The sequence below is a fragment of the Orbicella franksi genome, chromosome 6 (assembly GCF_964199315.1).
Source record: "Orbicella franksi chromosome 6, jaOrbFran1.1, whole genome shotgun sequence".
NCBI classification, from domain to species: domain Eukaryota; kingdom Metazoa; phylum Cnidaria; class Anthozoa; order Scleractinia; family Merulinidae; genus Orbicella; species Orbicella franksi.
In genome coordinates, this window is record NC_138150.1 from 19,410,039 (window position 1) to 19,427,272 (window position 17,234).

At 40.0% G+C, this 17,234-nt stretch overlaps 3 protein-coding genes across 3 annotated transcripts in view; 2 read left to right on the forward strand and 1 right to left on the reverse strand.

Moving 5' to 3' along the window:
* The first annotated feature begins 229 nt into the window (after nt 1–229).
* Nucleotides 230–2,062, forward strand: LOC145489471 (melatonin receptor type 1A-like). Its single transcript, XM_081468450.1, has one exon. It carries the CDS (start codon nt 640–642, stop codon nt 1,675–1,677), a length of 1,038 nt encoding a protein of 345 aa, XP_081324576.1. The 5' UTR covers nt 230–639; the 3' UTR covers nt 1,678–2,062.
* Nucleotides 2,063–4,144: 2,082 nt separating this feature from the next.
* Nucleotides 4,145–6,521, forward strand: LOC145489477 (uncharacterized). The gene has a single exon (XM_081468457.1). It carries the CDS (start codon nt 4,552–4,554, stop codon nt 5,410–5,412), a length of 861 nt encoding a protein of 286 aa, XP_081324583.1. The 5' UTR covers nt 4,145–4,551; the 3' UTR covers nt 5,413–6,521.
* A 1,156-nt stretch (nt 6,522–7,677) lies between these two features.
* LOC145489464 (cholesterol transporter ABCA5-like) overlaps nt 7,678–17,234 on the reverse strand; it is a 28,364-nt gene continuing 18,807 nt past the window's right edge. The window contains exons 19-28 of the mRNA XM_081468444.1: nt 16,289–16,380; nt 15,462–15,624; nt 14,881–15,048; nt 14,200–14,372; nt 13,102–13,177; nt 12,734–12,828; nt 12,115–12,231; nt 11,399–11,643; nt 10,565–10,620; nt 7,678–9,992 (exon numbers count right to left, since the gene is read on the reverse strand). Of these exons, the coding sequence (XP_081324570.1) occupies nt 9,885–9,992; nt 10,565–10,620; nt 11,399–11,643; nt 12,115–12,231; nt 12,734–12,828; nt 13,102–13,177; nt 14,200–14,372; nt 14,881–15,048; nt 15,462–15,624; nt 16,289–16,380 (1,293 nt within the window). The 3' untranslated portion in view covers nt 7,678–9,884. The remainder of the gene's footprint in view (nt 9,993–10,564; nt 10,621–11,398; nt 11,644–12,114; nt 12,232–12,733; nt 12,829–13,101; nt 13,178–14,199; nt 14,373–14,880; nt 15,049–15,461; nt 15,625–16,288; nt 16,381–17,234) is intronic.

The following is a 17,234-nucleotide window of genomic DNA, read 5'->3' on the forward strand; positions in this document are numbered from 1 at the left end:
ATTTGTTTTCTCTGTGTGAGATCCAAGTAGATAGAATCGCGCAACTTGATTGGTTGCTCGAGCGCGCGGTCTGAACTCGTTTTACATCAGAATCCGGATTATCCTGAATGCTTACGTCAACTTTTTTCAAGCGACATTTTCCATGGTATAAAATATAATTCAACAAAAATAGACCAGCTCTTTTCCTGTGTAATTTCAGTCCTTATTTTTCTATCGTAGTATAGTTTATCGGTTCCCTGCAGTGAAGAGCAGAAAGACGAAAGAATTAGAAATTGGTTCAAATGAGAATGGAAACGCACCATAGCTGAAGTTTTAAAAAGCAAAACTAGAACATACAAGAAGAATTAATATTTGCAAACTACATTTCCTTCTCTTGAAAGCGGCGGCAGTTGTCCTCATCGTTTAACAAATGTGCTTTAATGTGTTTTGGTTAATGTTGTAGTTTTGGAACAGCTTTCATCTCGATTCATTAATAATTCACGCTCGAATATACGAATATTAATAACCAAGTCAAACAGGAAAAACTTCACTTTCATGAAATTCTTGATCGTGCCACAACGCGACTGCTTGGTTGGAGTGTATTAATTCGATATATATATCTCGCAGGATATCTCAGCAAGGAACATCCTAAGGTTCACCATGAACGCAACACTTTCCACAATCGAAGGCTTCGCCCAGCAGTTTAAAAACCGAACAACTGCCATTCGAATAGTAGAATCACTAAGTATGTTGTTGATCAACCTCAGCGCCTTTGCTGGCAATCTTCTCCTTGGTATCGCGGTCTTTATAAACCCAAATCTTCGGACAATCACAAACATTTACATCGTAACGTTGGCCTTTTCGGACTTCCTGCTATCTTTGCTAGGAATTCCTTTCACGGTTGCCTCTCTGATCGTCGGATCATGGCCGTATAATAACTTTGTTTGCCAGCTCCAGGGATTCTGTATTCTCCTCATGTGCGCTATATCGTTACAAACCTTAGCTGTCACCGCTGTAAACAGATATTTTCGGGTGGTCCGTTCACGTGCGCTGTATCTGAAAATCTTTAACTTCAAGACAACAAAAATAACAATAGCATTCGTGTGGATCATGGCTTTGTTTGCGCCTCTTCCCTACGTTGTTTCCGGGCATGAATTTTCCTTTCACCCTGCGAAAGTTTTCTGTGCGCACAACGCCGAAAGCTTGTACAAAGGTTACGGAGCGTACCTAGTTCTGTTTTTTGTTGCTATACCACTGATTATCATCATAACTTGCTACACAAAAGTGTTTCTGGCGGTGCGCAAACACAACCTAAACTTCCAAATTCGAATCCGCTCGGGGAGCCAGTCCAAGCCCTCGATTGACGGGTGTCTATCAGTGGATGAGGTGAACATCACCTACACCCTTCTAGTGGTAGTCTGTGGTTTTCTGGCTTGTTGGACGCCTGTTGTAGTGGTCGATATGATCGATTTTATAAACGCAGACTGGAAGCTTAAGCGACAAGTTTATGTGAGCTATACCTGTTTCGCATTTGCCAGCGCTTCGCTCAACCCCGTCATATACGGCATCATGAACCGGTCCTTCCGCGCGGAGTACGCTCGGATATTGTCGTCCCTAAAATTGTGGTCTTCCCACGACCATCCTGAAGCCAACAACGATGGAGAATTAAAAATGTCAACGACGCAAGGATTAAGCTAAGTTTGATTAGAAACAAAGTCGATTTGTAAGTTGGCATGCATTAAAATATTCCGTAGAGTACAAGGTTGTATAATTTGAAAAGTAAGCGAGCATATCTACAATCAAAGCTTGAAACAACTAATCCCTCATACGACTAGACATTGAATCGATCAACGTTTGGACGGGTTGGTGATCTACGATCATGAACTTCGGCGACTTAGAAGAGCAATGGCCACCTGGTTTGAGTCTCCCGTAACTTACAAAAAATCTTAGAGGGACTACAGGTCTTAGTTTAAGGACGTGATTCTTTGCTGCTGGTATAAATTTACGATCACATTTGCAAAAGAGCAAGTTGGTAAATCTTATTATTTTTTCCCTTAACTGAAGAAAAAATTGTTCTGCAAATATGAAAAAACAATTTATTATCTTTGAAAAGGGCTCTTAAAACACCTTGGTGTCCATTTTCTATGCATTTAGTTGTTGATTCAAACTAACCCACCAGGTCATTGCGAGATATACCTTCGTAAAAGTAGATATAAATATATACATCAAATATTTCAAAAACAGTCTTAGAACCTAAATACTTAAGTAAAAATTGTTCAAATTATTGATTCTCTGAAACTTTGATCAGAATTTTGCCAGACGCTAACCAGATGTTCACTATAGTTTAAGGCAAGTACGACTATTTTATCTCAAATTCACTTTCACTATTTTTCTGTCTGGACGTCTCACGCCGGTGAACAAGAAAGTAAGCCTTGCGAACTAGACTAGAGCTGTGAAGTGCAGCGGTTCACGTCACTCACTTCTGTACATACAAGGAAAGCGAATCTTGATATGAACTTCAAACCGAGTACATAGGATCGGTACGGATTGTCGTTTGTTTCAGAATCGCGGAGAAGGCATTCATGAGCAGGTGTGCATTATTAAGATAAAGAAAATTGTATGTAGTGCTAGAGTCAATAATTAAACTGTCATCCCAGATTTGAAAATTAAAAGTCGTGGATGACAGATGTCTGCTATTAATGGCATATAGAGCAAGATAAATTGAAAGACAGCGCTATTAAACTGTCGTCCTTAATCTCTGTTATTGATAGTTCAACAGAACAGCGAGCGGTGGATGACAAAGCCAATTAAACACTACTATCTATGCACGGATTAGAATTTCGATAAAAATCCCTTCAGAAAACTGAAATTAAAGGCCGAGACCTTTTCAAATGTTTCTCGTTTTTAGCGCCCTTTTTAAGCTATTCGAGTGATTTTCTTTTCAATGGAGACAAGCTCAGTTCGTGACTTGGTAACCTCGAATTAATGAAAAGTACATTAAACTGTTATCTCCTGGCTCAAAAATAGATTTTTGTGAACAAAAATATGCTCATAAGCGAGATAAAATAAATGCAACACATTAAACTGACATCTTTAGCCTGGAAACAGATCGTTCAGTTGTGAAAAAACAGCTCAGCTATCTGTCAAAACAGTTCTGCCCCATCGAAACGACACGATACAAGTCTTTTTCACTACAGCTACCAAAAATAAGGGCAATGCCAAATAGTTTTAGATTCTATTGATACTTAACTCGAAAATATGCATTTCATTCAACGAGGAACGAGATATTTTGTTCAGAATAACAAAACTATTATCTTACCTGGCGACACTTAGCGACTGAGTTAGTTGCCCGCTGGGTGGGATTCACTCATGGCGCCAAATTTAAAGCTCGAGTCGTAAAATGCTTTAAATTCACTTTCTTTTTTTTTTTAATTTTAACAATCTGTTATGGCTATTGGCATTTTCAATCCTTTTTCGTGAATATTCAGTGCAGTCTTCCGGTTAGAAAACAGACTCGACTTTCAGTTCACAAGTGGTGCCAGGACGGTTGCTGAACCCTTGATTACTGGCCGGAGCCGCTATGGGAAGTTTTGAGTACACGACAGAAGCGTTAAGAGTTGCTCGAGGTACAGTTGAGAGCAACTACTACTAAAATTTTAAGCGTGTCGATGACGTCAGTTGTTTTATAATATTGCCAATAGAAACAAGTTTCTCTCGCGAGGTTAATAGTTGCTCGAGGCACAGTCGAGAGCAACTACTACGTAAATCTCGAGCGCGTCGATGACGTCAATTGTTTTATAACATTGCCAATAGAAATAACTTTCTCTCGCAAAGTGAAGCTAACTCTCTTCACGTAATGAGCTTGTACGCTTAAATCCTTACGTTTGCTAGCTGTTATAAGAATAGCTCGTGAAAACTGCGAATCAAAACTCTCAGTGACATGTCACTCTGATTACAGAGTACAGAGTGTTAAATTCCCTTAATCTTTACGTCACGCGCGGCTTAACGGATAGTCGCTAATTAACAAAATTAATCAAAATGGCTATCAAAGGATTACCGACAACGAAACTGACAATTAACTCCAGAAACCTAGAATCTAGTAACTGAGTCGCATTTTGAAACAATTCTTAAGGCAAAAACAGAGATTTGACGATTGTGGGTCGGGATGAAAATTAAAAGAAGTGAACAAAACAAGTAATTTATATGCAAAGATAACAATGCGACTTACAGCCAGGGTGTGAAACGATTAACCGTAATTAATTTAGCCCCATAAAGCCTTGGCTTTGTGGAAATTCACGCTCGAAAGAGGAAGAACAAAAAAACGAAGTCACTTTTGTTCACTATCAGTTAGACGAGGCGCTACCCCACGACGCCTAGCAACGCGTTTTGATCAAAACGAAGTATTCGTTCGTATCAGGCAATATCACTTCATGTAGACTCGAGGGGAGTGATATATAAGCACTCGACGGGTTTATTTGCACGATCTATTAACGTCAACCTCGTATCTACATGAATTGTAGGCGAATTCCAGACGTCATTAGAGACGATTAAAGCTGGTTTGATCCATCCATCATGGCGACGGCTCTGCCTCGGGAAAGTTTACAAGTGCAGCCGGCCGTGAGGGCGAAAGCCGCGAACAAGGATTTGAAACAGAAGAACAACCGAGCATTACATAACTGGCAGAAGGTGAGGAACGTGCTGGACAGAGAGAAAGAAAAATGGGCGAAAGGAGTTCAAGATGATCGAAACAAGCTGCTGAAGCATCGCGAAATGCTGCGAAACACGTCACTGAACCTAACAAGGTCCGACTCTTTACACTCCGAAGACGATGCCACCCCTCAAGTTAAGCCTCGTTTGTCTTTAAAAGATGTGTACGACACGCTCCTGAAGAGCGCCCAAGAACAAGAAGATGGTGGCTTTGATAGCAAGAGCGTCAAATCAGAGCCGCCAATAATGTCATCGACAGTCAGCTCCGAACAGAAGCGAGTGGGAAGAAAAGCAATCACATTTTCTTTACAAGGTCTACAGAAAGCAAACAGCAATCTGCAAAGTAAACTACAAGCTATGGAAAAAGCGCAACAACGTGACCTGGCAGTTGATGATGAAAATCACAATGCACGACCAGTTTCAGGGCCGCCACCGAGCCATTTTGACTTAAACGACGAGGAACGCAGCTTAGGCCCGACTCTAAAGCTCCCCCCTACCCGTCTTCCACCTATAGCTAGAAGCGTGTCTTTCAAACCTCAAGCGCGGAGTTTTAACAAGGATGAAGAGTTTAAGAAGCGCGTCAAAGGCCGAGAATATTCACTAGATGACATACGCTACTGCCGCTACTTAAGGAAGCGAGCGTTATCTGATCCGATTGAACCAACGAAAAAACTACCTCATCACCATCGAAGCACAACTTCATCTAAACCTCAAGGAAAAAAATAACACGCAAATCTCTACGTCAGTTTTGCGGGGGACTAACTGTGCACACACAACCTGAACTATATATTGACTCGAAATTGTAGCAAAAGACCAAAATCAAGATAGCCTGTTCATTTGCATTTTTCCTGTTGCCCACTTAAACGTTGTACGGTTTCATATCACATCGACAATAATGAAGCTACACTTCTAAACTTTACCTAAAAAATATCAAGTGATAATGGAGACAAATAGTATTTTGGGGAGAGGTTATTCACAACCCGAATGAAAAACACAAAAGAGAGGAAGACGAAACAAAAATGTTGAATAACAGACAGGAAAAACTGATGAAACATGTATGACGTACTTCGGTTACAGCGACAACACGAATGATAAACGATATTTTAGTTGCACGAAATAACAGCGTAATAACACGTACAGAAAGAACTGGCAGGGTAAAGCAAAAGCTCGAAACAAGGAATCAAACTCTCCAAAAAAACTCCTGGTAGTCATTACAAGAAACTACAGCGGAAAGAGAAATATTTAAAGCGAAAGCCATCACTAAATAGTTTCAGAATAAACGATGCGCGATATGTGTAGCAACACGAGGATGTTAACATGTAATTATACCTTTACAAAGATATTGTCGAGCACTTTTCAGAAAAAGGTTCAGTCCGAACGAAGTTCGGCAAATAGTAAAACCTTTCGGTACACAAGAACTTGTTGTACTATGTCATGAAGACAAAAAAACAAATTTAAACAAAGCATATATTGTTCAATGAATAAAAATAGATTAGAAAACAGCTTTCCGAATCTTTTACCGGCCGCTTTTAGAACCTCAAAACTGCAACCAGGAAAATTCGCGATATTGAAAACCTGTTAGTTGTTATGGATATTATCTACTGGCCCAAAAGAACAGAACATATGGCGTGGGCGCTGTAATAGTTGGGGCCTAATTGCGTGTTTGCTGCCGTCAAACACATGCTCTATTTAAATTTCAATCGAAACATTGGAGTATTTGCATAATGACAGTTCCGTGGTCTGGCCACGCAACATGAAGTTTGCGGTCACGAGATTAGTTAGTCACGTGATGTGCAAAAGCCAATCAGTGAATTGATGCTTCCAGCTGACAAAAGGTGAAAAGTAGTTTTGTTATAACTACTATTATAACTGCTGCAACTAACGTTCTTAAAATAGTAAGTTCTGTTTTATCTAAGGAGTTCAGTCACGGTATTTTGGCCATGTAAAAAATTACCTTCAAATTGAAGGAAACCTGATAATAGTAGTTTACTAAGGTAGAAAAACACCAAAGAGATAATAACAAACCATTAAGGAACAAGGATGGCTAAGGATGAAGAAGATTGACACGGATTACAAACGACGAACTTGAAAAATTTAAGCTAAATTTGTCAAGATACGCAAAACTAAAAGGATCTCATGTTCAATCTATATTTCATCCTAAATTTTCCTTATTTACTTCAAAACTACAAATACCCCTTCTTTCTTTTCCTGCACACAACTCGTAAAAATCATCGAAAACGTCTAACCCTTGGAACCTTCCACCGTAAACTAGTAAGTAGAGGCCTTCCATTATCAGTTTCCAAGTCACTGTTACCTTCGCCATACGGACTATACGTGAAAATCAACTATCTGCTTTTGTGCTTCTTGAACGAAGGACTAAGCGACAAAGTACCACGGTTCAAGCGCGTTAGACAGTTCGTGCCCCGCGGTATCAGACGCGTAATTTGTCTGGATGAATTACGAATCTCTAGTAAAAAAAAAAAGACACCATCTTGGAAAACAACCTTAGACACACTTTCCCGAATGACCGCGGCGCAAAACTAAAGAACTCGCCTAAAAATGGCAGGAATTAGAAGCAAATTCTATTCAGTAAAGCATGGCCGCCTAGATTAGCCTTTGCCACCTGCGGGCATGCTTGCTTTTACATATATGTTTATTTAAAAGGATTGTAATCAATAAATTAAGTGTAAAGTGCAAGTATGTAAAAAAATAGTCTGTAAATAATTTATAGCATTCAGTTGTTTCACTTTGATGTTTCTATCGGTTCTCTTGGGAGCTAAGTATATCTAATTTGCTCAGGTTAACGGTAGCCAACGTAATCGCTGAATTTTGTATAGGTAATCATACGTTTTTTTCTCGTTCAATTTGAAATTAATTTGTACGAGTGAGTTTTTCAAAAAGCTGAAACTGTACGAACCGCTTCGGCTTTTTGAAAAACTCACAATTCAGATTTTTGAAAATCTCACAATTACCTATTCAATAATCGCGTGGAGGAAAGGCCAGAAGATCTTTCTTGACGCCATTTTTTCTCATTCGAGAAATCTTTTTTCAAAGTTTCCGCACAAAATTTTCGTCATCATTTTACGTGATATCATTGGCTTAGAAAATTTCCCTTTGTCTTTCAGCCATTCATAATCCAGAATTACGATGCGTAATTTGCACTGGTGTTATACTTTTTGCACTGGTGTTACACTTGAACTGCACTGCTCTCAGCCAATCAGAATCGAACAATTTTTTCATGTACGTTATTAATACTAAATATATCACATTACGCTGAATAAACGATTGATGTGTTTAGCTCTGATTGTAAATTAAAACCAGACACAAACAACGATTAAAAATCTGTTATCTTGTATAATTGTTTTTAATAATAGTCACTTCAGTCACTCACTATATTATTTCCAATATACAATTTTCACGCGTTATTCATGTTTTTACATACATTTGTCCTTTAAAATACATACGTTGATTTAAGTAGCTTACTAGCTCCCAAGACGATAATATAAGACTCACTGACTGACTGATTGATTGACAGCTTGATTGACTGATTGATAATAAATAATAAATTGATTGATTGATTAATTAAAAATACACGACCTCTTATGGGCCAACTAGCAAGGCAAGTCTTTATAAACTTAAGTAACGAGCAGTTTTTCATTGGAATAACTAACTAGTCAAATTCTTTCTGTAATTCATCGTTATCAGAAGGGTTGAGATGTATCTGGTATGCAGTGTTTTCTGTGTGAGGTAAGGGAAGTCTATACTCGAAGATCGATCGATCTCTGCCAGCCTCCACTCAATACCAAGGTGTGCTCCCCTCGCAAGTTTGAAATGCAATTTTGGTTCAACATACCAAATACCATAAACAGTGTGAACAATAATATAGGTCATCTTCTCGGGATTTCACCGAGTTATCGTTAAGGAGTTGATGAAGGACTGGTGAAGGTTTCCAAAATTGGATTAAAGTTAAGGGAAGGACAAAACAGGAAAAAACACTGAACTCCAAAGAGTAAGCCTGGTTTTGGTAGTTAAGATAGTGTTAAGTAAGTTTTTTTAAAAATGCATGAAAATTATGGCATTCAGATATAATAACCCTCAATAAAAACATATAAAAGGGTAAAAAAATTAAGGGTACGTATGATTTGTCCGGCAATTTGATATGAGAAGTAATTACCTTATTGAATATAATGAGTAAAGTCCTTATTTTCATACATGTTATATGTTCCTAACATTGTTTGAGTACTGCTTGAGTCGTAATTAACTTTATTGACTCAACGTCGAACACTCAACGTGGAATTGATTACCTAAATAACACAGTAAGTGGTGTTCCCACGTTAGTAAGGGATTATTATTTCAAGCTATCAGCGCTTGACACTCAAATAAAATTTCAACATCGTTATCATTATCGCCGTCGTCGTCGCTTCGTCGTCGTCGTCGTCGTCATCATCACACGCTTAGTTAAGATTTCGTTGCATATTGCTAGACTCACTGGGCATTCTGATACATCTGACGCTTTTGTTTTCGAGCATCTCGAAATAATGTTAAAAACAGAGGGTAGTGACGATTTGTATTGGTTATTGTATCAACGCGAGTGCAATAAATAAGGATTTACATGACAAGTGATATTAGAAAATTCTCTCCAAATTGCACGAGCCTTTAGGGGAGTACAATCTGAAAGAATTTTCAAATATTACGAGAAGTGCAAATCCTTAAGTGTTCGAGGATTCATGCGATTGCTTGTATAAATTGGCACTACCCTCTTTAAAAATTACGAAGGAGCGCACGTTAAAAATTAATGCAAAATTACCGATAAATTGGCGAGCTCTCTCAGCCAATCACAATGAATTAATTTCTTCAGTCTTATAATAAAAAGAGTAACACTCTCATGGTTACCGTCATCAGAAAGCAAGTAATTTTAACGATGCGCAAAACTTCTTTTTATTACGAACAATGATAGTATAATAGTGAAGAATGACACCTAGGGGTTATTATGAACTAAAAAAAAAACAGAATTATAGTTAGGACTAAGCAAAACTGAGATGGATTATGAATGATAAACCTGATAACGCTAGGTTATATTTTTCGCGACGTGTGGTCATAGTAAAATTTAAAAATGCTGACTAGTCTAAACTAGACTAGACTAGATTGACACGTGTCGCCGCCACTTTCGAAATGCCAATATAAACATTCTGACTAGACTAGACTGTCACGTGATCGCCGCCATTTTCCATAATTTCGTCTGCAATTGGGTTGTCTTTGGCTCCGGTTCTATCGTCATCTTGTTCGCGTGCAAACTCCAGAAAAACCTACGGATATTGTTTTAGTCGGTGAAAACGTAAACACAGAAGTGCTTTAACCGTATGTACCGTCCGGCAGTAGGGGCATTAGTTTTAGGCCTCACAAGGAGTGGGGAGGGGGCAGAAATATACTTAAATCCCCGAAAAGAAGGAAGGAGCGGACTTACCTCATATACAACTATGCAGCAAAGTTGTTAATAATGGCATCTATGAATTACTCCTGGGTTATAAATCGATTACTTGTTCACGAAATTCTCGATGATTACCACATCTCTCCTTCAAAACGATTTTAGCCCAACAGGTTTATGTTCCTTTGAACAGATATTAGACCTCGAGTTAAATTTGTTATGAAATGGCAACGAGAGGTTGGACATTAATTAAAAGGTTAACTGTCACTGAATGATGGCTTTGAAAGGGGTGTCAGGATTTCTAATTTTTACCAAGTCTAAAATTCACCAAGTTTAAGCACCAGGGAGAAACCAGAAAGTGAACGAAATAGCCGAGTTCTTCAGATTATTTACCATGGCTATATTTTTGTAGCAAAGAAAGAAAGAAATAATTAGTAAAAGTCAAAACTCTACCTGTTCAAGAGTTGATTGACTGAAGCTGTACTCTTCTATCCCGATCTCTTCCTTACCTGGAAAATCAAGCAAAGAAAACTCGCTTAAATAACAAAACAAAAGGACTTCACCTTTTCATTTCATCGACGTTGACAGCACAAAAAAAAATGAAACAATAAACTGCAATATTCATAGAGGAAAGCTGCATTATTCCCTGCTGGTTTTAAAGCGGATCCTCTACCCTGGTAGAGCTGAGACATTAAGAAATGTTGATTTTTCAGGAGGGAGGAAAGCATGAGTATCCAGGGAAAAAGCCTCAGAGCAGGCTGAGGGACAAGAACCACTGACAAATTCAACCCACATATGACACCAGGCAGGATTCGAGCTCTGACCACGTTGATGGGAGTCGACCGCTCTCAACACTATGACATCTAACAAATAGTTGCGGCTGCATGTCTCTGGATGAAACCCAGGTATGTAACCATTCTGACTTTAAGTCCGTGGATGACTCCTTAGTATGTAGTGTGACCATCCATCCACGAAAGCTATCAATTACTGCTGTTTTTTTTGTTTTTTAATATTTTTGTAAAATGAAATTTTAGCAAGGGTTTCATTAATGTTTTCAGAAGGAGGGCAACCTTTTTTGAACTAAACTTCCTTATAGGAAGAACTTTCCTCTAGAAGGTCAAACCAGGCGAGCAAAATTGTCCTTGCATCCGGTCAATTTGCCCTATTTTGTCGGTCAATTTGTCCCTATTTTAGATTTTTTTTTTTCTTTTTCCAATTTTTGCTTTTTGAACTTGGTACTCCTGGGTTAACACTATCCCATTATTTACTGCCACGTTTGTCCCATACCTCTTTCGAGTTTGTTAAAGATTAGTGATAGCGCTCCTACGCCTTCTCTCGGGACCTTGTATATCACTCTTCCACCGAACTCCTCGGACCGAGTGGCACCTGGAAGCAACTCTACAACATAATTGTGTAACCGCTCCATCGAATCATCCGTGGGGGGTTTAGGGGACTGGGTTTGAGTGAGTTTGATTTCCAAAGTGTAGCCACTGCCATAAGTACTCTTTAAATGTTGCGTCGAGCCAAGACACCTAAAGGCAGGATGGTGATATATTGGTCAGGTTCTTAAGGACTGGCTTTTTGTAATTCCAAATAATAGCAATGGTAAATCCATATAACCTCTTAGAAAGTATGAAAATTTAAGTAGAGGCCATAAATGAAGTGACTGGAGAGGGAATTGTGCGAACTTAACTTGCTTTGGTTGATGTTATGTTGTACAGTTTTCAAACAAACAAATTTCTAATTGATTTTGACCACGCAATTTTTAGAAGAAGATTCAAACTAAAGTCTTCATAATGGCTGGAGCAAAAGCCACTTGCTACATATTTAACTCCAACCTGGCTCCAAAGACAAAAGACAACTTTTTTCATCCCTTGGCCTTGATGTGGTTTCTTTAGTTTTATCGAAATAGGCCAATCGGTGACAATGCGCAGTTGAGCATCTTTGCTTTCAAATGTTATAACTAACTAAATTCTGCTATGATATTCAAAATAGTGACTCACTTCAGTTGACCTTTGACCATAATACCAACTCGTGAACACAAGGCGTCTGCCTCCTCCATGGAGTGAGTGGTGAGAATGGCCCCCCGGTTTCCATGGACGTTCTTACTAATGGTGTTCCTAATCAGGGGGAGCGACACAACAGAGAAAGTGAAACATTCAGTACACTTAGAAAAATACTCGTTTTGAAAGGAGTTGGTGAAGATGGTAATGAACTAAGATCGCAGACAAGAAAAGTTTTTTTTAGGGTGCCAATACAGCAAAGAGCTTGTCACGGACGACAGAAGGTTTGGCGCGAAAGTAGCAAAACGCATCCCGTGGATGACAAGAGTTTTTGACGCGAAGAAAAGCAGACCATGGACTGCAGACGTATTCGCGAAAAATTCAGACGCGAAAACAGCGATAAGCTTCCCGTGAGTGTTGGAAGTTTTGGCTCGAAAACAGCAAAACGCTTCCGGCGGGTGACAGAAGATTCGGCGCGAAATATTCAGGCCACGTTTGACAGCTGTTTTCGCACGAAAATAGCAAAATGCTTGACAGTTTGCCAATATTCGCCGGTAGTTTTTCACAACCAAGGTACTTTTTTCCTAGCGTCATTTCATGTCGGTAGCTGGCTGCTTACCATAGGAAACGCCTCGCGGATGGGTCCATGCCAGTGGAGGGCTCATCAAGTAACAGCAATTCAGGGTCCCCAAGCATGGCCATGGCAAAACTGACCTGTATGAGCAAGACGAATATTTTTATTGTTAATTTCTCCTTACAAATCAATACAATCTCAAACATACAAGTGTTGAGAATAAAGAAAATCATCAAGGATATATTGACTTACGAAAGACTAAAATCTCTGAACTTACATTACAAGAAATGTATGACAGCAGGTAAGGAGAAAGTCTGCCTCGACCAGGAAGTACGATGCTAAAATTGCATACAACGTAACTGGAACAATCAAAGTTAAATAGTTTGGAAAAAGCCAAAGGAACAAATGATAACCTTTCTTTTTGTTCCTCCTGAAAGATCTTTGGACCTCTTCCCAGCATGTTCTGTAATCCTTAAAGCTGACATATAGCTAACAAAAAAACAAACAAACAAAAATGTCGTCAGTAATAGCAAAGATTACCTAAATACAAAAAGCAGTTTTTGCAAACGGAAAGCAGGAGTGGCTCAGTAGGTACAGCGCTGACCATATACCAATCTGGCCTGGGTTTGAATCCAGGGGCCTGTTTCTCGGAGATCCCGACCCGGGGGTCCCGAAAAGTTTTCGCACCCGGAAAGCCGTAGCAGAACCTCAAACCTTACGATTACAGAGCTGTTCTATTTACATATTCTTAGTATGACCAGATGTTCCCTTCATAGAAGACGTTTCAGGCGTATACCCCTCTCTATTTTTAGATAAAGATTAGAAAAAAAGATTTAAAATGGCTTTACGGGCCAAAAAAGCTTCCGGGGCTTTCGAGAAATGTGCCCCTAGACCCACTGTCATAAGTGGGTTAAGTTTGTTGTTTGTTCTCGCCTTGCTCCGAAGGTTTTTCGTCGGGTTCTCCGGTTTTCCACCCCCCACAAAAAACCAACACCTCTAAATTCAAGTTTGATCAGGAAACAGTGGACGAGTAGCCACTCCCTGGTTGTACCACTGCTTATTTCCATTTTAATTAGTTATATTATATATTAGTTTATTTTAAGAGGAATTTACTCACTTTTCAGGAGAATATCTATACGTGTACCTATTTTTGAAAACTAGTTTCCATGTGTGGCCTACTTCAAAACTGTACCATGCATAGCAACTGTAAATATTTGACCGAAATGGAATGTTCTGCTAGACAGGACCAAAACACGACTTCAAACCCCCTTAAAGCTTGATGAGCATTCCCCCCTTCCCCGCCCCCCCGCCCCCCCCCCCCCCCACACCCCTCACTACTTGGTTGCTTTTATTTTTGGAGATACTGAGGTCAATAATCAACTTCAATTTTTTAAGGTAACTGAGTCTGAAGCTGACGTTTTGGGCGTCAGCTCCTCGTCGGAGCCAACTGGCATACGTTTTGTCTTGACTAGCCTTGGCTATCTGTAGGCATTGAAACGTTTTCAACTTACTGCCCGACAAGTCGTTTGACTTCACCCCATGGCACGCCGCGGATCCTGGCGTAGGCTTCAAGGTGTTCCTGCAGTGTCACGATCGGCCAGAGTGCGTCTGCCTGTGGGCAGAAGCCCATGTGCTGGAATGCCTCAAATGGATGTCTGCTCATGTCATAACCCGCTACATAGATCTTGATAAAGAAAACAAAGAACAGAGTCTGAATACATAATACATAAAAAATACCGCTTACATAATAAGCTAAACGAATTGTTGACCAGTTTTTCAAGATTGACTAATGATACTTCGCTTAAAAGTACAAAGAAATTCGGATAAAACGGTCCAGTTCAGATCGCCCTTTCTTATACTAAAGGCGCATATCGGTCCAGAAGAATTATACCCCTGTTTTATGCGCCTATATAGTATAAACACGAGATGAACTATCATATCGCACACAGAAGCGCTACAACACCAGAAAAAGGATACCACGTAAGATTTTAAACTTTCTTGAAGCTTTTCAAAGAAAAAATGGGGATAGTTCCCAGATTCTTTGATGGAATTTCAAATCCATAGAAGCTCTTACCAAACATACATTACAAACTGTATCCCGTACGCTTTGGTCACCTGTGATCTGGCTACGGCAACTATGCAAACAAGTTTTATAGCCTTTACACGTGATCTTAATAGTAACTGTATACTACCTTTCCCCTTGTTGGTGGAAGGTCTCCAGTTACCATGTTCAGAGAGGTTGTCTTCCCAGCTCCGTTTGGTCCAAGAAGTCCAAAGACTTCTCCTCGCTCTACACCAAAAAACAGGTCTTTGACAACTGTTTTGGCTTTCCTGCCAGTGTTGAATCTCTTCCACAACCCCTAAACAACACAATTAAATAATAGCTTTAGCTCTTTGTTGGAACTGATGGTGTTTGACCCCAATATTGTAGTGGGTGTGATAATAACAGAGGCGCGATTTGGTTAGACTCGAAGATCAAGAGGTCTATGCCTAATAAAATTCCATGTGTTTTATCATTATCTGTTATATTTTTGGCCGGAACGGTAGATGGAGTCACCCCGCTTTCATAGTAATTTCCTCAGCTGAGATGTATAAATGCGAACTAACAAATTCCTGGGAAACCCTAGCCTTCTACGAAGACCGTCTTTGGGCTTGTCACACTCAGGATTGTGTGCCGAGCCAGTAGGAAACTAGAGAAACCCTGGCGTAATGCAAAGGGCGGGGGTGGGGGAGGAACTTGTGATTGATCGAGCTCTTGCGCTCTTGAACTTGCCTTGATTATAACGGAGAAAGAGGACTCTTCGATGGAAGTTTCGTTTCTGTTTAGCAGTTTCTCCTTCTCTCTTCGTACGTCGTCGTCCTCTGGTTCCGGTGACCGAACGCTGTCAGATCGCACGAGGCTCGGACTTCCACCAACTTGACCATTTTTCTTGCCACTGAAAAAGTAAATGCAACTATACTCGCAGAAAGCAGGTAACGTTCTTTGCGGCCTGTTTTAAAAATCTGCAAGGATCCCTCAACACGCTTCTGTTTCTCTTCTTTTCTAATATTATAGTATTTTGTCTTTATAAGGGCCACGTGTTGAGAGATGCCCGTAGAAGAGTAAGCTAACGTGTCGAGAGACAGGGGACTCAAGCCACCCTCTGGTCATATGGGAGTCAACTCGTCGTAGGTCGTACGGGATTAACGGGACGTACGGGTCTTACGGGATTAAATGATAACAGAGGGTACGGACCGTATATGTCACTGGTTATTTGGAAAGTACAGGTCGTGTGGGATTACGGCACGCACAGGCGGTACGGGATTAACAGGAAGTAAGGGCCGTACGAGACTTACTGGTAATATGGTGCGGGATGAACTGTATGTGATAAACGGGTGGTTCGGGATAATAGGATCCTCTGTTCAAGATGCTACCCAGGACTTGCTCGGCCCTGGCTCCGAACAATGAAAAGATCTTTTCCAGAGGTCATGGGATTCGTCACGTAGCAAGTGATCAAAGACTTTCTTGTTCCCTTTTCTGGTTTCTTCTCCCTCGGCAATAAACTTAGCCCCTGTTAGGAATATATAGGGTCTATGTTTATTCATTATGACTCAACATACCTGCAAGTACAAGAGCACATGGCTTTACCGGCGACATTTCGTTGGTCCAGAATATAGATCAGCACAGCGAAAAGGATTGTATGAAAGACAGGCTGAGAGAAACAAAACAGAATCTTAAGTAATTATTCAATACAAGGCAATGAGATATTAATTAAAACCCAGTAAAGATAGATACGCGAAGACAATACTAAGGTTGAGCTATAGTCGCTCTGCAATTGTCTAGCTGAATGACGTTCAACAGCTCAACAGTCCAACAGTCGTTCAACAATCAAACCAGCTAAACCACAGTTCCACTGCAGTCGGCTTGGCAGTCACACTACCCAACATTCTTGTGATAGGCGAAACACAATCTTATAGTGCTCGTGCACAGTCATATCAGTCTCAATCCAGGTCACAGGCAGGCATCCCGTATTCATAGCACAGTTATACTACAGTCTTGTCAGTCACACTACAATCACACAATATTCTTGTGATAAGCAAAACACAATACTGGACTCGTGCTTACACCACATTCCAAACACAGTCATAGCAATCTCACTGCAGCCAAGTCACAGACTGCCAAACCAAATTCATAGCAGAGTCGTACTACAGTCAGAGTCGTGGCTTTGACACCACAATTGTACAATAGTCGTGTTATACAAAAAAAGGCAAAACACGATAATGCATTGGAACTTATAAGTCCAAGAGAGGATGGGGGATGACAATGTTAATACGTCAAACAGGACTTATTCCCAAGGTAACTCTCAAGTTATTTTTAGACAAGGTATCATGATATTATGCAGATATTCTGTAGGCACTCAGTTATTCCACGGATAACGCTATTGATGGTTTCGTGCAGGATTTAAATGGGTGTGAACCCGTTTGGCCTGTCTACATGAGCAAAATCCGCGTCAAATGATTTGCTATTTCCAGACCCTCTTAAGATTTCCGCAACCGGGATTGATCT